We start from the raw sequence: 23183 nt of genomic DNA, 5'->3' as shown, positions 1-23183 counted from the left end.
AACTGTTTTGTAATAAGTCCTATGGGATATCAATTGTCATGTTTTGATAGGTTTAAGAAAGTGTTATCCTGTCGTGTTTTAAAGTACAATTGACAAGCATTATGGTGACCCCGCAGCATTTCCCATTGAAAAAAGATAACGAGTGCGTTCGGTAAGTATTCAGACCTTGACTCTTTCCACTTGTTACGTTACGGCCTTATTCTAAAATGGATTAAATTGTTTTCCTCCCCCTTAAATCTACACGCACTACCCCATAATGACAAAGCTAAAACAGGTTTTTAGAAATGTTTGCAAAAACTAAAACGGAAATTTCACGTTTACAGAAGTATTCAGACCCTTTACTCAATACTTTTGTCGATGCACCTTTGGCAGTGATTACAGCCTCGAGTCTTGAGTATGGTGTTACAAGCTTGGCAGACCTGTATTTGGGAAGTTTCTCCCATTCTTCTCTGCAGATCCTCTCAAGCTCTGCCAAGTTGGATGGAGAGCGTCGATGCACAGCTATTTTCAGGTCCTTCAGAGATGTTTAATTGGGTTGAAGTCCGGGCTTTGGCAGGGCTACTCAAGGACATTGAGACTTGTCCTGAAGCCATTCCTACATTGTCTTGGCTGTGTGCTTAGGGTTGTTGTCCTGTTGGAAGCTGAACCTTAGCCCCAGTCAGGTCCTGAGCACTCTGGAGCAGGTTTTCATCAAGGATCTCTGTACTTTTCTCTGTTCATCTTTCCCTCGATCCTGACTAGTCTCCCAGTCCCTGCTGCTGAAATACATTCCCACAGCATGATGCTGCCACCATGCTTCACCATAGGGACGTGACGTGACGCTTGGCATTCAGGCCAGAGTTCAATCTTGGCTTCATCAGACCAAAGAATCTTGTTTCTCATGGTCTGAGAGTCCTCTAGGTGCCTTTGGGCAAACTCCAAGCGGGCTGGCATGTACTTTTTACTGAGGAGTGGCTTCTGTCTGGCCACACTACCATAAAGGCCTGATTGGTGGAGTGTTGCAGAGAAGGTTCTCCCATCTCCACAAACTAACCCTGAAGCTCTGTCAGAGTAACCATCAGGTTCTTGGTCACCTCCCTGACCAAGGCCCTTCTCCCCCGATGGCTCAGTTTGGCCAGGCATCCAGTTCTAGGAAGAGTTTTGGTGGTTCCAAAATTCTTCCATTTAAGAATGATGGAAGCCACTGTGTTCTTGGGGACCTTCAATGCTGTAGATATTTTATTGTGCCCTTTTTAAGCCTTGAGACGGATTGTGTATGTGTGCCAATCAAGGGGTGAATGAGCAAGACAAAAGATTTAAGTGCTTTTGGACTGGGTATGGCAGTAGGTGCCAGGCGCATCTGTTTGTATTAAGCACTGCAACACTGCTGTGTTTTTCATGCTCAACAGTTTCCTGTGTGCATCAAGAATGATCCACTACCCCAAGGACATCCAGTTAACTTTACACCACTTTGGGAAGCATCGGAGTCAACATGGGCCAGCATCCCAATGGAACGCTTTCAACACCTTGTCCTGATGAATTGAGGCAGTTCTGAGGGTAAGGGAGGTTATTATATATTGTTATTTAAGCTCTTTGCTTCCCTCTGTTGGCCATGGTGGGACATCGTCTCTCAGTTCTCTCACTTTCAGGATAAGGCTATGGGGACATTGAGTCATACTAACTTGTTACCGTGCTATTACCAGAATTCATTGATGATCTCAGAGTGGGTTTTATTTAGTGCCTTTAGTAATGCTCACATGGGTTTGTTCTGCTTTTTCAAACTTACGTAATCGAAAACGCATGATCAAAAGTCCAGTGACATGCTCTAACTTAAGGGGACAGACCCAAATAACTAAACTGTTTCGAAAGCATAGTCTAATATGCATATGCAAATGCCGTCCTTCCTTGAGCACAGTCTGCTTTAAAACACTACAGTCTGTTAATGCTAGAAAGGCTGTCTTGCTATCAATTGAAACCTTAGTGTGCATGTGCTTTGAAATATAAATAGTGTTTAAATTTAAGAATACTATTTTATTTACATTTATGAATGATAAAAAAATAACCAATGTTTCTAAAAAGGCACCGTTACAGGCTTTGGTTTTCGATTTCGAGTTTGGTTGGCACAGGTGATATTCAAGAGCTGTACAGCCCATGCTTCAGTTGGCATAAGAGATGTTTAAAGAGCTACATAGCTATTTAAGTTAAAGCCTTTTTTGTTTCCCCTGTTTGGCTCGCTCCACGTTTTTGTTTTTATTCCCTAAATGTTTTAGTTTTTTAGTTCATCTATCATGCAGATCTAGTGGAAGTCCATGGCGGGGGTTTAAGACCCTACTTGAGTTTGCTTGGCCAGCACCCAGTGAGTAAGGAACCCCCATGGATGCCTTTCACAAGCCATTTTAAAACCATACCCACTTTGTTTTGGTTGTCAGTAGCTCATTTGTTAGATCCCTTTTTCACTGGAATAACACTTTTGTTATTGTGGAACTAAACAGTGCCCTTTTATTTTGTTCATTAGACATTTTAAACTCTAAGCATAGCCTCTCGAAGTAGTGCACTGAGCCTTTTAATAGTCCCGTAGTAGTGAACCCATATAGTAATTTGTAGGTTTGTGCAAATTACTTATATCAGCAAGGCCCCCCTAGCAGTCTAAGTGTCTCACATTTGTTGAGTGCTCTCTGCTACTTTGAATTGTTTTCTTAATAATTGTTTTGGATGCAGATTTTAAATGTATGCCAAACACCCCTCCCCAATGAACCGTTCTATTAATTTAATTTCTGGAAGATCCAAAACAAACTTTGGACCAAACTCTCACATTGGAATGCCCAGGGAGATTCAGTGTTGAAGCAGTGAGCTTTTAGTGCTGAACCAGCAACTGTTTGAAATAGTCTGGATTGTGACATAAATTGCTTAATATCTGTCTTTTGTGTCATTTCATTTGAAGATATTGGCTAATTTACATGACCTATTGGGCCATATCAAGTACTATGGTATCCTACCAATGACTAAATCTCTTGATAGTTTCAACCATATTTTGAAGCAATATAATTTGTTTTTACAAACATGTTTAAGTAACCTAAAATATATAGTTATGACGGGTTTAATCATATGAACTAAATTCACAAGGCAGTTATAAGTGATATCCTTTTGAAACTAAGTGGCTACCATTGGGATGTTTTTCAAACTATGTAGTTGACCATTTAACTGGGTATTCGATGTCTTTGACACATCATTCGGTTCCCTTCCTAAGTCATTGGAAAAGCTCCTTGGTCTTTGTGGTTGATTATGGGGGTATAAGCCTATTTTAAAAATCAAACTTGACTAATGAACTAATTTAGGCTTCTGCAACAAAGGTGGTGAATATTATTCAAGGTATTTCTTTACCTCCCCTCCCATTTTACAATTTTGTTTAAAAAAAAAATCGAGTCCCTAGGAGTGATCGAGGTAAGTCTATAGTATATAGGCTATACCTCACTCCCCTCTCACCTGTTACCATGTCTACGCACCACGTGGAGAACACGTCTAGGCAATTCCAAAAATTGCTTACGGAGACTGGAGAGCGACACTATGATACGAAAATGATTAGTGCATCATTGCTCATGCATAATAACCTATTTTGATAAGCCTGCTATAAGCTAATAATAACAAAATGAATTGCTTAAGTTTCATTATTTCACAATCAACATAATTGAAACAACTTCTTGCGGTGTAAGCTAAATAGTTGTAGGTTAGATGTTTATTTGGGAGTGTAATGTCTTAATAGCCTCATTGTACAAGGATTTGTTTATTGTAAGGAGACTACATCCTGGCGATCTGTCAACAAACGAACGAGGCGATTCTGCCCCGGGTGATTCGTGTTAGCGTTGATTGCATTCGTTTTGGAACCGCCTTGTCTCCCGGCTGTAAGCCAGGTGTCCGGTTTTGGACTGCGAAATCGGCTAAAAAAAAGTTATGTAGAGTGTGTAGGATTTTGTGTTCACGCGCAAAATAGATTGCTTAGGATAACCACTTAAACTGCCTTCCCAATGAAAACTAGTTTGAAAATGCTATTATATTTTATGGAAAATATATGTACGTTTATGAAAAATGCATCATGCTGCCTTGTTGACAACATTACCGAGTGGAGCAGATTAGCCTATACTGTTCGATTTGAGACGGGCGCTCCTCCCTCACCGCTTTTATCCGTTTGTCACCGGCCATAGCCCGGTGCACTTAATCATGTCCCTCAATATGTGGAGAGAAAAAAACGCTATGACTCTCCATGCGGGCGCACGCTTATTGGCTAGTCCCACTGTGCCTACAGGTGGAGTCCCTCCTTGGTGCGCAGAAAACTGCCCACTATCATCGGCGAGTATAAAGCTTTGACGCGATTAATTTTATTATCAAACTGCCCGAACCTGCTCTTTGCCATTTAACAAAGATGAGCTCCAACGAATCCGCTGCGGGCATTGCGCACGTCTACAGGGGAACATTTGTGCACGCCACCTATCACACAGCCGTGGAAATTCTGGAGGATGGACTACTGGGAGTCGACACCGAGGGAAAGGTCTGTCACAGAAGGAAATTGTGAAACTGTATTTTAATATCTCTTACGAGCAGCATACATTATGTCAATTCATTTAGAAATGGCCAGGCAAAGGTATGTAGGCATAAATAACTTCAATTTTAAACTTGATTAGACTAATTTACATAATACGCTTAAATGTTTTTCTAGTCTTGTATCCATTATGTATTTGTTGTCCGTCTGTACATTTTACAAACATGCATAGGCTCTGGAAATATTTTCAAAATACTCTGACAAACTTTGGCAAACACACATTTCCCCCAAACCAAAATTGTATTTAGCATTGTGTGATCTACACAAATAACTTTTTCTTACAATTAAACTGGTTTGTCTTCTTTTTATCTATTATAATTGTGCGATGTTTAACTCCAGTATAACTAGGGTTACCCATGAGTGGAAGATGTATAGGCTCCAAAGGACCTGTGTGAAATGTAGTCAGACTTTGTAACCCCCCATGGAGGGATTTGATGTGTTATCTAATGCATTTCTTAATTGCCTCTGTTACAATAGCTTACTTAACCGTATATGGATAAATTATATTTAAATGAATTGAACACCTTGTTGAGTCTAGCTGGCTCTGTTGCTCTAATCTCTGTTTGGTTCTCATGCTGACAGATTGCTTTCATTGGGAGTGGGAAGGAAGTGGACCGTCTGTCACAGAAGTGGGGTTTTGAGGCCTTTGCTGTTACACAGCTTGGACAGCAGTGAGTGAAGAGTCCTTCCTATGAGAGTAACACTGATTCCAAATACTTCACTACATCTGTTTGTGACAGAACACATCCCAGTTATTACCCTAAAGCCCATTTTGTTGTCATCGATGTCTGTAGTGAGTTCTTCATGCCAGGGATGGTGGACACCCACATCCACGCATCTCAGTACAGCTATGCAGGCACAGCCCTTGACTTGCCCCTGCTACAGTGGCTCAACATGTACACCTTCCCAGTGGAGGCCTGCTACAAAGACCTGGAGTTCGCCCGCAACGTCTACACCCATGTTGTGGTGAGCTGCCTGGGCCATACGAACACACCTCAGCCCATAGAAGTCATCAGTGCCCTATTCAGAATGCAAGAAAACAGAGAAGGGACAACCTGAACGTGTCTAATAAGAAACTCACTAAATGTTTTACAACGTATGCCATTCCACATCCAAATGAACACAACCCACTAGTAGATTTCAGATTAGCATAGAAGACCCTAGACAATTCTTATCCCCATTTCCTATTCTAAATGTTAGTAAGACTAACTTTATCATTTTAAAGCCTTGTGTGGCAGAGGTTAATATGGCAGTGACAAAGGTCATGCAGGAGCAGGAAACATTTCTCTCGCTTTTCGGAATTCACTGCTGCGAAGGGAGAGGAACACACGCGTGTTGTAATTCGTTGGAAGGCCAATAACAAATGGCTAAAGGTTTATAACGTGATTAGTTTACTTTTGTGAAGTTTTAGCTTATTTAACAAACCAGCTTTAAAGCAAAAACTATCACTGCACTATGGGCTCGATTCCAACGTAGAAATTCCGCCTTTCCTAACCACTTCTCAGTATTTGGTATTCAGACTTACCTTTATGAAGGTGCGTAACAGGCTTTTCAGATGTAGTTCCCTTGCACGAGGAGAATATATGTAAACCCTTCCACCTGATGGCTAACATATTTTCTCAGTTTTCATTCAATTGGGTTTTAAGTACATTTTTCTTAATTAAACCATCCCTTTTAAATACACTTTAGTTTGAAGTTTGTCGACAGACTCACTAGAATATATGGAGAGAACGGGTTCAGAATATCAGGAATCAATGAAAGAACCATCTAAATATATGCATATTCATCTCCGATTTCTTTTTTAAAGGCTCTGGTTTTGTAGACTATTTAGGGTTAGGAAAGTATTTTTAAGAATCATAAACTGGTTTGGAGAGCCTTTATGCACTAAGTGCTTTGATTCATTCTGAAAATTGCCTCTTTTTTTTAATCCATGGCAATATTGGAAGATTAGTGTACATAGAATTAATATAGGGAGAATAGTGTACTATAGTAGGCTATAGCCTCTTATATTGCCTGCACTAACCATTGTATAATGAAAAGTACTGCGCCATCGTCGGGTTCAAACATCCGTCGGGTTCAAACTGTTCGTTTACCCTCTGCGCCATACGGATTATTTGAGCCTACCTGTCATTATTTTTTTTTATTATCAACCTTTACTAATGATCCTCAGCAACAAAAAAAACACATGGCTTTAATGGCGTTTAGAGGATGCAAATGAAGGAACATTTAAGAAATGGAATGAAAATATAGCCTATACCAACTGAAGGGGACTAACAGTAAATTCACAGTTGAATGGGTGTGGTTATTAGCCCTACTGACGGTCGATACTGATGGTGGCTAATATTTAACATGATAGAAGTAGGAAACAAAGTCGGGGTAACCTATAATTGAGACATTCGAGAGTGCCCATCCCTGCAAGTTAAAAGGCTGTAAAATGTTTATTCTGCATAATAGCACAGTATATAAAATGTAATGTGGGAAAAGTTTGCTGCTATATGACTGGTTTCACATTTGTCTCCAGCGCCTTTAAGATAAAAATGTCAAAAAAAAGTCACTTTTATTTACAATTATCCAAACGGATTACCAATTTACATAGCTGTTTGCAAGTTGTGAATTACAGTGCATGGAGAATGGTGTTATTTCTATCTGAAAAAAATTAAGTTGATGCTTTTTACACTTGGAACCAACCGGTAGGTTCGCTAGATCTTTTTCCATGGTTTCCTTATGTGTAAAGTGGTGGAATTGTGTCAGAATGAGGTGTATCTGTAGACACACCTCTGCCACAACTTAATTTATGCGATCTCCGCCCAAAACGAATAGCAGGTGAATAGCATGATATTCTAATGCTTAAGTTTAGGGTCAGAATACGCATAGAGAGAAGTGCATAAAAGGGAATTACCTTCAATTTCCTCGTGCTTAACCCGGGTTGGAATTGGCCCTATGCCTTTTAAGGTTGCTTCCTTGGCTACCAAAAGGAAAGCTCACAGAGTGGGACAGTGGCATAGAACACCTGAAATCCAGATACGTTGTTACACACAAGCTTGGGCAGGTGACATTGCAGTGAGAGAGGGGTGTGAATACGGTCTGAATACTAATGCAATACCTGTCTATTTCAGAAAAGAACCCTGAGAAATGGTACGACTACGGCCTGCTACTTTGCCACCATACACACCGATGCTTCTCTCCTTTTGGGCCAAATCGCAAGTGAGAACACGTAAACAGTGCACACACACACACACACTCTCTACTGCTCACTTGTGCTCACTTGCACAAGGACCCAGGCATGTTATATAGTTAGAGTATAGGAGTTTATTGAACTGGACCTAAACATTAACCTTAGTCACAAAGTGTACAACTGTACCTGGAATACACACACGCCTCCTCTGAGCAAGTTATGTCAAATAGTATCAATCCCAGTCTCTTGTTTAAAAGTGAACTTGAACTCCACTGCTCTTTCGTATGTTTTCTTTAGACAGGAAAGTAGGTAGACTGATAGCAGGGACAGAATCAAAGATGGCAGTGTGGGGTTTCTAACACTCGCTGCAGGAGGATACAAGTCATCTGGAGGCGGCTGTCTTGACCGCTAGGCCAGCCTCTGGCGCATATGCTTTATGTTTTGTAGTTAAGTAATTGGCAATGTTTCATTTCTTATGTCAGTATAAGCTGTCAGTTAGGGTGAATCTAGTGTGAACGTTTTGTTAATTTGCTGCATGCTGTCATTATGGTTACCCGCTGTAAAGAAAAGTACTTTTACGAACACCAGCTCAGAACAAGAAATTATCATAGGGTTTTGTATGTGGAAGAGTAAGTAGAATTTGTCACTTTCTCATCCACTAATCCACTCATCCACCTGGTATGTTTATCCTTTGGTGGTTGCATTGCTCCTCCTAAAAATCGTCCAAAGATTACCCTTCTATCTGTGGATTAATTGTCAGGGGTAGAGGACCTTGTGCATTTCAGGTAAAATAACAACCCAATGTTTGTCTCAGGACAAATTAGCTAGCAACAGCAAGCTAGCTAGCTAAATTGCCATAAACCCCCAAATTGAATGTAGTTGGTTCACAGGCTTGGAGTAACTGTAATCCATTACGTTACCAGCAAACAATATTGTAATCAGATTACAGATACTTAAATATATATATATATATATATATATATATTTTTTTTAAATCAAAGATTTGTTCGCAAACATCCTTTGACACGTTTTTTAAAAATGTATTTCAATAAAATCCAAATCAGCATTGAAAAAAGTTGAAGTTTGTTCAGCCTGAGCAAGTCTGACCACAAGTCAGAGACAACTATGATGACACACCAAAAGAGTTCCAATGGCTCGACTGCTGTCCGTATCCAAAGACTATCCAACTTGAAAGAACACTTGGCGGTAAGGACAACAGCAGTGGTGTAGCCTATTGGTGATACAGATATCACTTATCCTTAGGAATAAAAGTTTGATGGAGGTTCTCCCAACTCCTCTGTGCTATTGTGCTCCGTACTGTGGGGCTTTTATTGCTATATCAAATTCGTGCTGATTCAAAAACCTATGTCCATAGGTCTAACGGACAGATCCTCAAACTCGGTCCCTTTTGATAGACTCAAATTAAAGAGTAAAGTGTCACCAAGAAACAATTTAAACAATAAATAGGCTTATAGCAAATGCAGCCTATGGCATACATTTTTCACATGCAAATAGCACATTTCAGTTAGTGCTCAAAGCATGTCATTCTATGAGCAATATTTCTCGAAACAGAGACCAATCAATCCTCCATGAAAACAAGATCATATAAACAATAGGGTAGGCTAATAACAATTTGGCTAATCTATATTTCCAAGTCCTATTCTTGAAGATCAATGGGTAATAAAATAAATTATTACTGGAAATCTGTCCGACTTAAGTTTTTAATGTAAAGTTTTAGCCTAATCTTATTATTTTCTTTAGTAAAAAAAAAAAGATGGGTTAGAAGAAGCCTATGGCAAGCTATGTAAACTCTAACATTGATTTATCCTGCAATAGATGTCGTCCAATTGGTAATATTAATTTTTGGCTTCTTCTAATGCCTCTTAAGGGGAAGTAACAAAGTAATCAGATTACGTTACTGAGTTTGTATAATTCCAATGTTACTTTACTGATTTCAATGTTTGTCAGGTAACTAGTAATTGTAACGGATTACATTTAGAAAGTAACCTATCCAAACCTGTTGGTTCAGAGTTCATTTTGATATTTTAACCTACGTCAACCTACGTCTCCTGATAGCATAAGGTGTGGGTTGGACAAAATCAACATGCGCACGCGTGGTCTGGTCAGCATGTTAGCTTAAGTTTATTATGTAAGTTATTCCACGATGCCTAATGAACAACATCACAAAGGTTACTTCTGAGTCCAGTCTGATACAGTCATGACAAGTGCTACTCATCATATCGATTTTGGTTACCTTTGCCAATGTTTCTTGTCATTGCAGACGATTTTGGACAGCGTGCCCTTGTGGGCAAGGTGTGTATGGACACAAACGACTTTATCCCACATTACAAAGAGACTCCAGACGAGTCCGAAGGGGAAACTAACAGGTAGGTAATAAACTCAGCAAAAAAAAGAAATGCTGTCTTTCAAAGATAATTTGGAAAAATCCAAATAACTTCATAGATCTTTATATTGTAAAGGGTTTAAACACGGTTTCCCATGCTTGTTCGATGAACCATAAACAATTAAAGAACATGCACCTGTGGAACGGTCGTAAAGACACTAACAGCTTACAGACAGTAGGCAATTAAGGTCACAGTTATGAAAACTTAGGACACTAAAGAGGCCTTTCTACTGCCTCTGAAAAACACCAAAAGAAAGATGCCCAGGGTCCCTGCTCATCTGCGTGAGCATGCCTTAGGCATGCTGCAAGGAGGCATGAGGACTGCAGATGTGGCCAGGGCAATAAATTGTAATGTCTATACTGTGAGACGCCGAAGACAGCGCTACAGGGAGACAGGACGGACAGCTGATTGTTCTCGCGGTGGCAGACCACGGATAACAACACCTGCACAGGATCGGTACATCCGAATATCACACCTGCGGGACAGGTACAGGATTTTATTTTATTATGGCAACAACTGCCCGAATTACACCAGGAACGAACAATCCCTCCATCAGTGCTCAGACTGTCCTCAATAGGCAGAGAGAGGCTGGACTGGGGGCTTGTAGGCCTGTTGTAAGGCAGGTCTTCAACAGACGTCACCGGTAACAACATCGCCTATGGGCACAAACCCACCGTTGCTGGACCAGACAGGACTGGCAAAAAGTGCTCTTAACTGACAAGTCGCGGTTTTGTCTCACCAGGGGTGATGGTCGGATTTGCATTTATCATCAAAGGAATGAGCGTTACAAGGAGGCCTGTACTCTGGAGCGGGATCGATTTGGAGGTGGAGGGTCTGCCATGGTCTGGGGCGGTGTGTCACAGCTTCATCGGACTGAGCTTGTTGTCATTGCAGGCAATCTCAAAGCTGTGCCTTACAGGGAAGACATCCTCCTCCCTCATGTGGTACCCTTCTGCAGGCTCATCCTGACATGACCCTCCAGCATGACAATGCCACCAGCCATACTGCTTGTTCTGTGCGTGATTTCCTGCAAGACAGGAATGTCAGTGTTCTGCCATGTCCAGCGAAGAGCCCGGACCTCAATCCCATTGAGCAAGTCTGGGACCTATTGGTCTGGAGGGTGAGGGCTAGGACCATTCCCCCCAGAAATGACCGGGAACTTGCGGGTACCTTGGTGGAAGAGTGGGGTAACATCTCACAACAAGAACTGGCAAATCTGGTGCAGTCCATGAGGAGGAGATGCACAGCAGTACTTAATGCAGCTGGTGACCACACCAGATACTGACAGTTACTTTTAATTTTGGCCTACCCTTGGTTCAGGGACACATTATTCAATTTCTGTGGAACTTGTTCAGTTTCTCTGTTGTTTAATATTATTTTCATACTAATATTTACACTTGTTAAGTTTGCTGAAAGTAAATGCAGTTGACAGTGAGTTTATAAATGGGGGGAAAGCTGTATGCATAAATAGCTAAACGATTAGAACAGGGAGCGTTTATGGACTCACTGCATCTGTTAGAGGCGTCACTACAGACCATGGTTTGACTCCAGGCTGTATCACAACCTGCCGTGATTGGGAGTCCCATAGCGCGGCGCACAATTGGCCCAGCGTCGTCCGAGTTAGGGTGTGGCTGGAGTAGGCAGTGATTATAAATAAGAATTTGTTCTTAACTGACTTGCCTAGTAAGTAAAATGAAAAAAAAATTTAAACACTCACAGTGGCCTTTTCACTCTCATGACTCAAGACCGTAACCGTAAGGTGTCACGGAAAATAATTTCCTCGTAGGAAGAGGGTGATGAACTTTTTCTTTACTATTCTAGAATATTGTATTCTAATGTATTATATTCTATGTATAAGCAGGTGATGGAAGCCTACATTGTGTGCACTTCTCTTGAATGCTCCAAGCCTTTTTTTGCATAAAAATTGAACCAATGACTAAGAATAACATCATTGCGTCAGATGGCTGGCTCGTTCTTGACTTCAGTCTGCATTGCATAATGATTCAAATAGGCGACATGTCCCAAATGAATGCACAACTAATATGATCTACTATTGCTAGCGATCCTCAAGAACAACCACACAAACGTGACAGAGGAAAGAAAGGTAAACGAACGGTATAATGGAATGATGCAAAATGTAAGGAAACTAACACTAAAGTCACAACGGATATAAATACATGTGGGTATAACTGACGGTGGCTACCAATAGTGGCTAATATTAAACACAATATAATAAGACATTAACTCTGTAGGTTTGGCGCTATACTGTTATTTGCTTATGGCTACAGAAGCCTATAGCGTGGGTCTCCCAAATATTTCCCTAGTTATTAGTCCAGCATTTCATAGACTTTATTGTGGAAAAGGTGGTATGTTGACATGCTTCAGTTTGCTGCAATATGACTGGTTTCACATTAGTCTCCAGCGAGCATACGGTCAAATAGATCCAAAACAATTTGTCTATATTTCCAATCCCATTATCCAAACAGTTTACTCATTTACTTAGCTCTCATCAATATATATTAGAAATAACACCATTGCATTGCAACTTATAAATTGATATCAGAAAAAAATTAAGTAGATGTTCCGCTTGTAACCGACAGGTTGCTAGACCTTATTGTTTCATAGTGTGTAAAGGTAGGGTATTTATGAGGGAATTAAGTTACGGTCATAATACGGTGTATCTGTAGACACACCTCCGCCACACAATTTATTTGATATCCCCCTCAAACAAATAGATACTTTTTCATGCTTAAATTCATAAAGACGGAATTAGGTTCCATATACGCACGCTTACCTTGGGTCGGATTTCCCCCTAGGAAGCAAACCGAACGAAACGGGGAGGGACCTACCTGAATTTGTACAATAGAAACATGTTTTTGTTGTAAAAACAACAACCGTTTGGAGTAATTGGTGTCTGTTGCAACATTTCTTGTCATGGTCGAAGGTTTTTCTATTTTGCTACGGTGCAACATTTGCGCGATTTATAATTACTACACCTCAGCAGTCTCAACTCATAATTACTACACCTTAGCAGGCTCAACTCCTGGCAAGTGTTTACTTGGTGTGTAAACACCAAGGTGTCTCGTAATACAGCATTCTTTTGACGAAGGAAAAACACTTTGATATATTGTTTTGTTGGTCTAGGTTCATTGGTGAGCTCTTGAAGAAGAAGGTAAGACTCCTTTGCCTCGCTAGAACATAATCTAAGAGAACATGTACAAGTCAGTGGCAAACCCATGTAGGCATTGTATCCCATTCCCTCAATACAAAACCAAAATGGCACAAGCACATTTGTGATCAGAATCTGTAAAAGGAGCTTTTCATGGTGTTTCTTACTGGGTGTATTTCTGTCTTGTTTGGGGTAGTACCCCCTTGTGAGGCCAGTGGTGACCCCGCGCTTCGCCCCGTCCTGCTCCGCCACTTTGCTGGGCCACCTGGGAGAGATCGCCCAGAACAACGACCTGCACATCCAGGTGAGCCTTGCTCACATGTTGTCACGGCAACCGAGTCAAGAGGATCCCATGGAGTGTTGCTTTGAAGATACTTTGTCTACCTTTCTCTTGCTTTCATAAACATTGATAATCACCTGAACATTCAAACAATGAATTGATCTTCTCTGATCCTCAGAGTCACATCAGTGAGACGAAGGAGGAGGTGAGTCTGGTGAAGGAGCTGTTCCCAGACTACGACTCCTACACAGATGTCTACCACAGACACAACCTTCTCACAGACAAGGTTGGCCTATTGCGCACACACCACCTCACCACAAGGACATTCTATTGATAATGAAAATCATAATATTGCTAATGATGATAATGGTGGGGGCGACAGTTCTAAGGATCATGATGATATTGGTGATGGTGAAAATGATGACAATGATGAATAGTGCATTCGGAAAGTATTCAGACCCCTTCACCTTTTCCATGTTACAGCCTTTCAATTTTTTTTTATAATAATCTCATCAATCTGCACACAATCAATACCTTATAATGACAAAGCACAAACTGGTTTTTAGAAGTTATTGCAAATGTATTAAAATATATAAAACGGATCAAATGTACATAAGTATTCAGACCTTTTTCTCAGTACTTTGTTGAATCACCGTTGGCAGCAATTACAGCCTTGTCTCTTCTTGGGTACGATGCTACAAGCTTGGCACAACTGTATTTGGGGAGTTTCTCCCATTCTTCTCTGCAGATCCTCTCAAGCTCTGCCAGGTTGGATGGGGAGCATCGCTGCACAGCTATTTTCAGGTCTCTCCAGAGATGTTAAAGTCCGGGCTCTGGTTGGGCCACTCAAGGACATACAGAGACATGTCCCGAAGCCACTCATGCATTGTCTTGGCTGTGTGCTTAGGGTTGTTGTCCTGTTGGAAGGTGAACCTTTGCCCCAGTCTGATAACCCACTCCAGAGCGGGCAGGACATCAAGGATCTCTCTGTACTTTGCTTTGTTCATCTTTCCCTCAATCCTGACTAGTATCCCAGTCCCTGCCACAGAGGGCACGACAAAACCTATTCCCCCTCAGGAGACTGAAAATATTTGGCATGGGTCCTCATTTCCTCAAAAGGTTTTACAGCTGCACCATCGAGAGCATCCTTACAGGTTGCATCACTGCCTGGTATGGCAACTGCTCTGGCCTCAGACCACAAGGCACTACAGAGGGTAGTGCGTACAGCACCGGGGCCAAGCTTCCTTCCATCCAGGATCTCTATACCAGGCGGTGTCAGAGGAAGGCAAGCGGTACCGGAGCGCCACGTCTAGGTCCAAGAGACTTCTAAATAGCTTCTACCCCCAAGCCATAAGATTCCTGAACAGCGAATCAAATATCTACCCAGACTATTTGCATTGGGGCGGCAGGGTAGCCTAGTGGTTAGAGCGTTGGACTAATAACCGGAAGGTTGCAAGTTCAAATCCCAAGCTGTTGTTCTGCCCCTGAACCGTCATTGAAAATAAGGCCGTCATTGAAAATAAGAATTTGTTCTTAACTGACTTGCCTATTTAAATAAAGGCTAAATAAAAATTGTCCCCCCCCCCTCTTTTACACTACTGCTACAATGTAATTATCTATGCATTGTCACTTTAACTCCACCTACATGTACATATTAACTCAATTACCTCGACACTGGTGGCCCTGCACATTGACTCTGTACCAGTACCCCATGTACACTATTGTTATTTACTGCTGCTCGTTTAATTATTTGTTATTCTTACTTTTTTCGTGGTATTTTCTTAACTGCATTGTTGGTTAAGAGCTTGTAAGTAAGCATTTCACTGAGGTCTACATCCTGTATTTGGCGCATGTGACAAAAACAATTTTATTTGAGAAACATCCCAACAGCATGATGCTGCTACATTGCTTCCCCCGTAGGGATGATATTGGCCAAGTGATGAGTTTCCTGGTTTCCTCCAGACATTGCCCTTGGCATTCAGGGGGAGGAGTTCAATCTTGGTTTCGTCCAACCAATGAATCTTGTTTTTCATGGTCTAAGAGTCCTTTAGGTGCCTTTTACTGAGGAGTGGCTTCCGTCTGGCCACTCTACCATAAAGACCTGATTGTTGGAGTGCTGCAGAGAGATAGTTGTCCTTCTGGAAGGTTCTCCCATCGCCACAAAGGAACTCTGGAACTCTTGTCAGAGTGACCATCGGATTCTTGATCACCTCCCTGACCAAGGTCCTCCTCCCCCGATTGCTCAGTTTGGCAAGGCAGCCAGCTCTAGGCAGAGTTTAGGTGGTTCCAAACTTACATTTATGACTGATGGAGGCCACTGTGTTCTTGGGTACCTTAAATGCTGCAGAAATGTTTTGGTACCCTTACCCAGATCTGTGCCTCGACACAATCCTGTTTCGGAGCACTATGGCTTGTTTTTTTCCCTCTGACATGCACTGTCAACTGTGGGACCTTATGGTGTGTGCTTTTCCAAATCATGTGACATTCAATTGAATTTACCGCAGGTGGACTCCAATCAAGTTGTAGAAACATCTCATGGATGATCAATGGAAATAGGATTCACCTGAGCTAAATTGAGTCTCATAGCAAAGGGTCTGAATGCTTATGTAAATAAGGTATTTCTGTAAAAACGGGGGGGAAAAAACTTGTTTTTCGCTTTGTCATTATGGGGTATTGTGTGTAGATTGATGAGGAAAATAATATATCCATTTTAGAATAAGGCTGTAACATAACAACATTTTCAAAAAGTGAATGGGTCTGAATGCTTTCCAATGCACTGTAATATTGATATGATATTGATGATGATGGTTCCCAGACGGTGATGGCTCATGGTTGTCACCTGACCGATGGAGAGCTGAAGCTGTTCAGGGAGACAGGGGCGTCCATCGCTCACTGTCCCAATTCCAACATCTCGTAAGTGTTTCTCCTTCCACACCTAAAGTCTAGGCTCTGCCTTATTTTAGGTGCTCTCTGACACCTGGAGTTGCATGGGAAGTTGTCCCTGGTCTTCCTTGTACTCCTGGGCAAAGGATTAGTCAGCCCTTCACCCTGAGGGGCCAAAATGTATCTCAGTTACAGTATCCAGAGGACTGACTATTGAATAATCCTATATTATCCATGTTTGGTATCTATCTGAAACTTGTTCACTGAGGATAACTCTGATGCTATCCTGAGTGCTGATATGATATTGAGTATCACTGCTGAGTTCTTAACTGGATAGGGTAAAATTATATAAAATAAGAATCTGATTTATTTATAAATCCTCAACCATTGTCTTTCACCTGTCCACATTGTTTCTTTCTTTCTCTCTCTCATTTCCCTAAATGTTCCTCTCCAGGTTGTGCAGTGGTATGCTAGATGTCCGCAGGGTTCTGAACCACAAAGTAAAGCTAGGGCTTGGCACAGGTGAGTCCATGACAACACACGACAAAACAGATACTTTTCCTTTTACCTGAGAGCACAGTGTTCTGTATAGTTTTTAAAAAATCTGTGTACTGTATCCAAAAAAACTATTACAATGTTGAAATATACAGTTGAAGTCGGAATTTTACATACACTTAGGTTGGAGTCATTAAAACTCGTTTTTCAACTGCTCCACATTTCTTGTTAACTATGGTTTTGGCAAGTCAGTTAGGACATCTACTTTGAGCATGACATACGTCATTTTTCCAACAATTGTTTACAGACAGATATTTCACTTATAATTCACTGTGTCATGATTCCAGTGGGTCAGAAGTTTACATACACTTAGTTGACTGTGCCATTAAACATTTTGGAAAATTCCAAGCTAATTTTCATCATTTGAATCAATTGGAGTTGTACCTGTGGATGTATTTCAAGGCCTACCTTCAAACTCAGTGCTTCTTTGCTTGACATCATGGGAAAATCTAAAATCAGCCAAGGCCTCAGAAAATTGGAGACCTCTACAAGTCTGGTTAATCCTTGGGAGCAATTTCCAAATGCCTGAAGGTACCATGTTCATCTGTACAAATAATAGTATGCAAGTATAAACACCATGGGACCACGCAGCTGTCGAACTGCTCAGGAAGGAGACTCGTTCTGTCTCCTAGAGATAAACGTACTTTGGTGCGAAAAGTGCAAATCAATCCCAGAACAACAGCAAAGGACCTTGTGAAGATTCTGGAGGAAATGGGTACAAAAGTATCTATACCCACAGTAAAAACAAGTCCTATATCGACATAACCTGAAAGGCCCCTCAGCAAGGAAGAAGCCACTGCTCCTGAACTGCCTTAAAAAAGCCAGACTATGATTTGCAACTGCACATGGGGACAAAGATCATAGTTTTTGTCCTCTGGTCTGATGAAACAAAAATAGAACTGTTTGGCCACTGTTTGGCCATGGTGTTTGGTGGAAAAAGGGGGAGGCTTGCATGCCGAAGAACACCATCCCAACTGTGGGGGTGGCAGCATCATGTTGTGGGGGTGCTTTGCTGCAGGAGGGACTGGTGCACTTCACAAAATAGATGGCTTCATGAGGGAGGAAAATTATGTGGATATATTGAAGCAACATCTCAATACATCAGTTAGGAAGTTAAGCCTGATTGCAAATGGGTCTTCCAAATGGACAATGACCCCAAGCATACTTTTAAAGTTGTAGCAAAATGGCTTAAGGACAACAAAGTCAAGGTATTGGAGTGGCCCCCACAAAGCCCTGATCTCAATCCTATAGACAATTTGTGGGCAGAACTGAAAAGGTGTGTGTGAGCAAAGAGGCCTACAAACCTGACTCAGTTACACCAGCTCTGTCAGGAGGATTGGGCCAAAATTCACCCAACTTATTGTGGGAAGCTTGTGGAAGGCTACCTGATACGTTTGACCCAAGTTAAACAATTTAAAGGCTATGCGACCAAATACTAATTGAGTGTATGTAAACTTCCGACCAACTGGGAAAGTGATGAAAGAAATAAAAGGTGAAATAAATAATTCTCTGTACTATTATTCTGACATTTCACATTCTTAAAATAGAGGTGATCCTAACTGACCTAAAATGGAATTTTTACTCTGATTAAATATTAGGAATTGTGAAACTGAGTGTGTATGTAAGCTTCTGACTTAAACTGTACCTGAACTTTCCATGTTAGCAATTTGCAACTAAATCAAGGCAATCGTGATTGCGTTATATGATCTGATGTGTCCAAGTGCTCCTCAAGAGTTATTTTTCAAGTGACACAGATGATTTTGGTTAAATGTTTTATGAAATATAGGCTTACGCTCATATTCTTACAATTAGTTTTTTACATTCGGCATTAGAGAGCCTAGACGAAAGTTGACGATTTCTGTTATCAAACTGGCTTGACACTGTAACATTAGACTGATCTGATCGTTTATTTTAGCACACAGGTGCATGTAATCTCCCATTAGTATAGTTTTAAGAAAAACATGCTTTTATCTGTGTATTCACCCGTGCGTGTATCTATGTCCGGCCTTGTAGATGTGGCAGGAGGATACTCTCCTTCTATGTTGGATGCTGTGCGGAGAACACTGGACACCTCTAAAGCCTTGACCATCCAGGACACCCAGTACCACACGCTCACCTTTGAGGAGGTCTTCAGACTGGCCACACTGGGAGGCAGCCAAGGTGGGAGACTTGTCTGGAGGGGGGTGAGGTGGAAGGGCTGTTATCACAGTCATTAAATCAATACATGAATGATCGGATACATGATTTATGAATTGATACAGATGCATGCGCTCAAAAGTTACTTTACAAAATGCCTGTGCTGGAGCATCGCTACATCGACAAACTGTCTTGCAGGGGGACGTCAAGCAAACAAAATGGTTTGCAATCATCTAAACTGCAATTAAATACATAGGAGAAATTTCTGAAATATGACGGTGCAGGTATATCCACTTTGCGCTACAGTCAAACATTTGAATGCACCCAATGGTTTATTTGTTTCATTATTGATCAATTATTAATAATGTAATAATATTCTGAGCCCTGGCTTGATTGTTTGGTTTGTAGCCCTGTCCCTGGATGAGAATACAGGAAACTTTGAGGTGGGGAAAGACTTTGACGCTCTGCGGGTGAACACTGATGCGGCAGGAGGACCCATTGACCTCATCAATCAAGGGGAGGGGCCTAAGGTAGAGACCAATACATAGAGCAATCTTTTGGCTTCCAGTGGTGTGGACATATTGAGTCATTGTATCTAAACCAAGTCAGGTCTGGTTTGTGTGACTCATATCAGACTTAAATCCAAATGACAGGATTCTACTCCACAACTCAGAAAGTGACATTCACTCACTCACCAGACATGACATTCATCTTGGCTCCATGTGATTTCAGGTACTCCTGGAGAAGTTCTTGAATTTGGGTAAGTGTTTCATCTCTGTTACTGTCTCTCTCACACAATAGGTGGCATGTATTCAGAGTTTGGTAGTTGGGGCTATGACGTGCCATGGAAGTATTGCCCCATCCGGGACTAAAAACTGGGTCCTTGATTTCCAAAACTCTTGATGAGGTTTTTAAGTGTAAGGTCTTTTTTATTTCCCCCTTTCTATTCCTTCTTCAGGGGATGATCGTAATATTGTGGAGGTGTACGTGGCAGGGAAGCGAGTGGTCCCATTCGTAGAGAGACCATAGATTTGGGATTTGTTGTTGGCTTGTTGTCATCTGTCCCAGTCAGAACCCTCTACCAGTCTACCTGACTGCTTTTGTAACAGGATACGAGGTGATTGGAAAATGTGTTCAACTGGAGGGATTATTACGATGCGTGTTCAATCTTATGTACAATCCAATAGATGGTATTGCTGTTAAGTGATATTTGCAAGAGCATTGTGCAGGTTATGGTTTTCTTTTAAGTTGTTACATTGTTTCCCATGCACCTGGGTCTTTTTTTACATTTCTAAGTCAAGGAAAATGTGTGTGTGTTTCTGAATGCATGTGTAGCTTTGTATGTGTCCAGCTTAAATTCTTCTTAAACTTAAAACTCACAATGTAGCTTTAGGAGACATTCTAATATATTGAGTCTAATAAATGTATAATGTATCCTATTGATTATGATCATTGACTGTATTTAACTCTTTATTTTATGTGCTTGTTTTTATCCTATGTTATTGTGTCACTGCTGTTCTGTGCTACATTGCTGAGTTTTGTAGCAAAGGCTACAAGGGGAAAAGATTTTATAAATATTTTATTAGAGTATTTGCAAGATTTTAAGTCTAAATTTGTCTCTTGTTTCTTTACATTTAACACATTATTGATAAGTCCCCACAATAAAACAATAAATTATATTAAAATATACAATGCCCCCAGACCCTCCTGCAGAGAGGCTGGTCCCCTGTAGCTCAGTTGTAACTCAGTTGGTAGAGCATGGCACTTGCAACGCAAGGATAGTGGGTTTGAATTTCGCACCCACAAATAAGCAGTTTATTGCCTACAACGGATCTAATCCTGAATAGTTAAAACCGCATTCCATCTGGTGTCAATTCCACAAGTTAACACCAGCTAAATCTGACGTTAAAATGCCTATTTACTCTGTTCTATCCGACTGCGCATTCCACTAATCTCCACATTATCCACATTTATTTTAGACTAACAGCAGATATATTGTATGAACTTTGCAGTCGGTCTCTGACATGTGCAACATTGTTTCAATATTCAAATTCGAGCTCCAGCTGTCCCATAGTAATGAACGGAGTCAGGATGAGACAGACAGCGTTTCTCAGTCGAAATCATGAATCAGCTGGCACTTTTAATGGATATATACAGTACAAAGACATGTAGATTGAAAAGTCAAACGAAACTAAGTGCAGCTAGTTTGTAGTCTTTCTGGGCCCAGTTTGAAGTGTGTTAGCTGTGTTATTGTCTAGCTCCTCCAAACACTGGCTTCTTGGGCATTATCACTTTATTGTAGGTTTGGTCTATGAATGTGCTGTTTGTTGGCAACGGTAGCCCTAAAGTCAAAAGTTTATTCAATGTAGCCTACAGTTGATACGTGTTATATTATGGACTTGTCTGTATGAAGTAATGTGTAAGGCTATTGAAAGGTATGTATAAACTGTAGATTTATTGGAAAGTTATGCCGTTGGAGAGTATAATATATTTTCAACACCTGCAAGAACACAAGTGCCATTATTCTAGATGACATCTCGATTCAGCGAAACACCAGCTGAGTTAGATGTCTCTTCCGTGCCATGATCGAGCTTAGGGCTGAGAAACGGGGAGTGAGGAAGATTTGAGGATGATGATAACCCTCCCCCATTGACCCAGCTGTGTCTAGATTATCATAGGTATGTCCTGGCGGAGAACATGACTGCCGACAACTACATGGATCAGTACTCCTTCAGATACATAATGGGCAACTTTTAACTTGCTGCGTGAGTATCACGGGAACTGGAAGCGATTGTGTATTCTGCCAAATCTGTTAATTTCTAAATGTGCACACGATTTGACCAGTTTGCCACCTCAACCTGGTCCCGTAGTGGTCTCTATGGAGACGGCGTCTGGCCTGATGACCGCCAACAGGCTTCTGAGCAGCCTGGAACTGAGCGGCTGCTGGGCAGGGAGCCCGGACAAGATGAGACAGTTACAGAGGATAGACACCAGGAGGCGACGTATCATCACTTGGACATGTGTTTACATCAAACTATGTTATATTGTAGGACAGTGGTTCCCAACCTGGGGTACTTGGCCTATCCACAGGGGTTACTTGAGAAGACTCGTGAGACCATATTTCAGGGCAGAGCAAAATTCAGTTAACGATAACCAAAAAAGCTTCGGAACCACCGGTGTAGAATACTGTAGATATCCACTAAACACTATAGTTTGTTATAAAAATACATTTTAAACAATTTCTTGACTCATATTGCATGAAATTAAATTCTAAAATAGTTGGTGGTTTATTACTTGACTTTCGCTGCTGCCATGACCAATTCAAAAGTAAACTGAATTCCAATTTTTCCACATTGAAGAGAATTGGAATTTCACCCCAACCCTGGTTACCAGTTTCAAAGGTAGTATCTCAAATGCAATATCCTTGCGTCATCTCATCCTCCAATCGGTTTTGAGAAGGTCAGAGGGGTGGGACCTCATTCAATGGATTTTGAGGAGACTGAGTATGCAATTGAGATCTTCCCTATGTCAAGACTAATAGCACATTCCTTTATTTCCCACAGTAAAGTGTTGACCTTTTAATCATGTTAATGCAACACTTGATTTTCACAATTGGTTATTTTCCCATCCACTGATGTCTACATCTTCCCCTCTTTCTAGCTCTCAATGACACATCCTGTGACCACTTCTATAATTTCAGTGGGAGAATCTTATGTGCATAGTCCTCGCTCTTCACCTCATTCTCAAAACCCATTGGAGGTCATGAAGGACATCTGGCTCTCACCCGAAGGGTTTTTAGGAGGCGAGAATGCAACATTCTCCCAGTGACTGAAAGGAAGCTTCCTAGATGGCTACTGACATCCAATCCCTAAACCCTCCTGTAGAATGTCATATTGCTTCTAATCTAAAATGCAAGACTAAGCTATTGCCATACTGCTTATCCAATCCCTTCAGATCTACAGGAGTGCCTTGGGTGTAGAGGCTAGGGGTTGATTTGGAACAATCGA

The 23183-nt window shown here is 41.2% G+C and overlaps 1 protein-coding gene across 2 annotated transcripts; it reads left to right on the top strand.

Moving 5' to 3' along the window:
- Positions 1–20: 20 nt before the first annotated feature.
- LOC118392977 (guanine deaminase-like) lies at positions 21–20766 on the top strand. Of its 2 annotated transcripts, XM_035785065.2 has the most exons (15): positions 21–151; positions 1389–4522; positions 5156–5244; positions 5368–5539; positions 7690–7777; positions 10030–10135; positions 13298–13325; positions 13519–13626; positions 13781–13888; positions 16418–16515; positions 16940–17007; positions 19054–19200; positions 19585–19706; positions 19909–19936; positions 20135–20766. In XM_035785065.2, the coding sequence occupies exons 2-15, from the start codon at positions 4397–4399 to the stop codon at positions 20203–20205; spliced, it is 1359 nt and encodes a 452-aa protein (XP_035640958.1). In that variant the 5' UTR covers positions 21–151; positions 1389–4396; the 3' UTR covers positions 20206–20766. The 2 variants fall into 2 exon arrangements, with proteins under 2 accessions (XP_035640958.1, XP_035640960.1); XM_035785067.2 differs by having other exon boundaries at positions 145–1536.
- The last annotated feature ends 2417 nt before the right edge of the window (positions 20767–23183 follow it).

This window comes from Oncorhynchus keta, chromosome 14 (genome assembly GCF_023373465.1).
Source record: "Oncorhynchus keta strain PuntledgeMale-10-30-2019 chromosome 14, Oket_V2, whole genome shotgun sequence".
Classification (NCBI taxonomy): Eukaryota; Metazoa; Chordata; class Actinopteri; order Salmoniformes; family Salmonidae; genus Oncorhynchus; species Oncorhynchus keta.
The sequence above is the reverse complement of the archived record's forward strand: the minus strand, read 5'-3'. Positions and strand labels throughout refer to the sequence as shown.

What these genes read in the sequence shown, in the direction of transcription:
- LOC118392977 (XM_035785065.2), top strand. Translation starts at nt 4,397, where the DNA reads ATGAGCTCCAACGAATCCGCTGCGGGCATTGCGCACGTCTACAGGGGA. An exon ending in GTTACACAGCTTGGACAGCA is followed by an intron (nt 5,245 to 5,367) that starts GTGAGTGAAGAG and finishes CGATGTCTGTAG; the next exon opens with TGAGTTCTTCATGCCAGGGA. An exon ending in ACAACGACCTGCACATCCAG is followed by an intron (nt 13,627 to 13,780) that starts GTGAGCCTTGCT and finishes TCTGATCCTCAG; the next exon opens with AGTCACATCAGTGAGACGAA.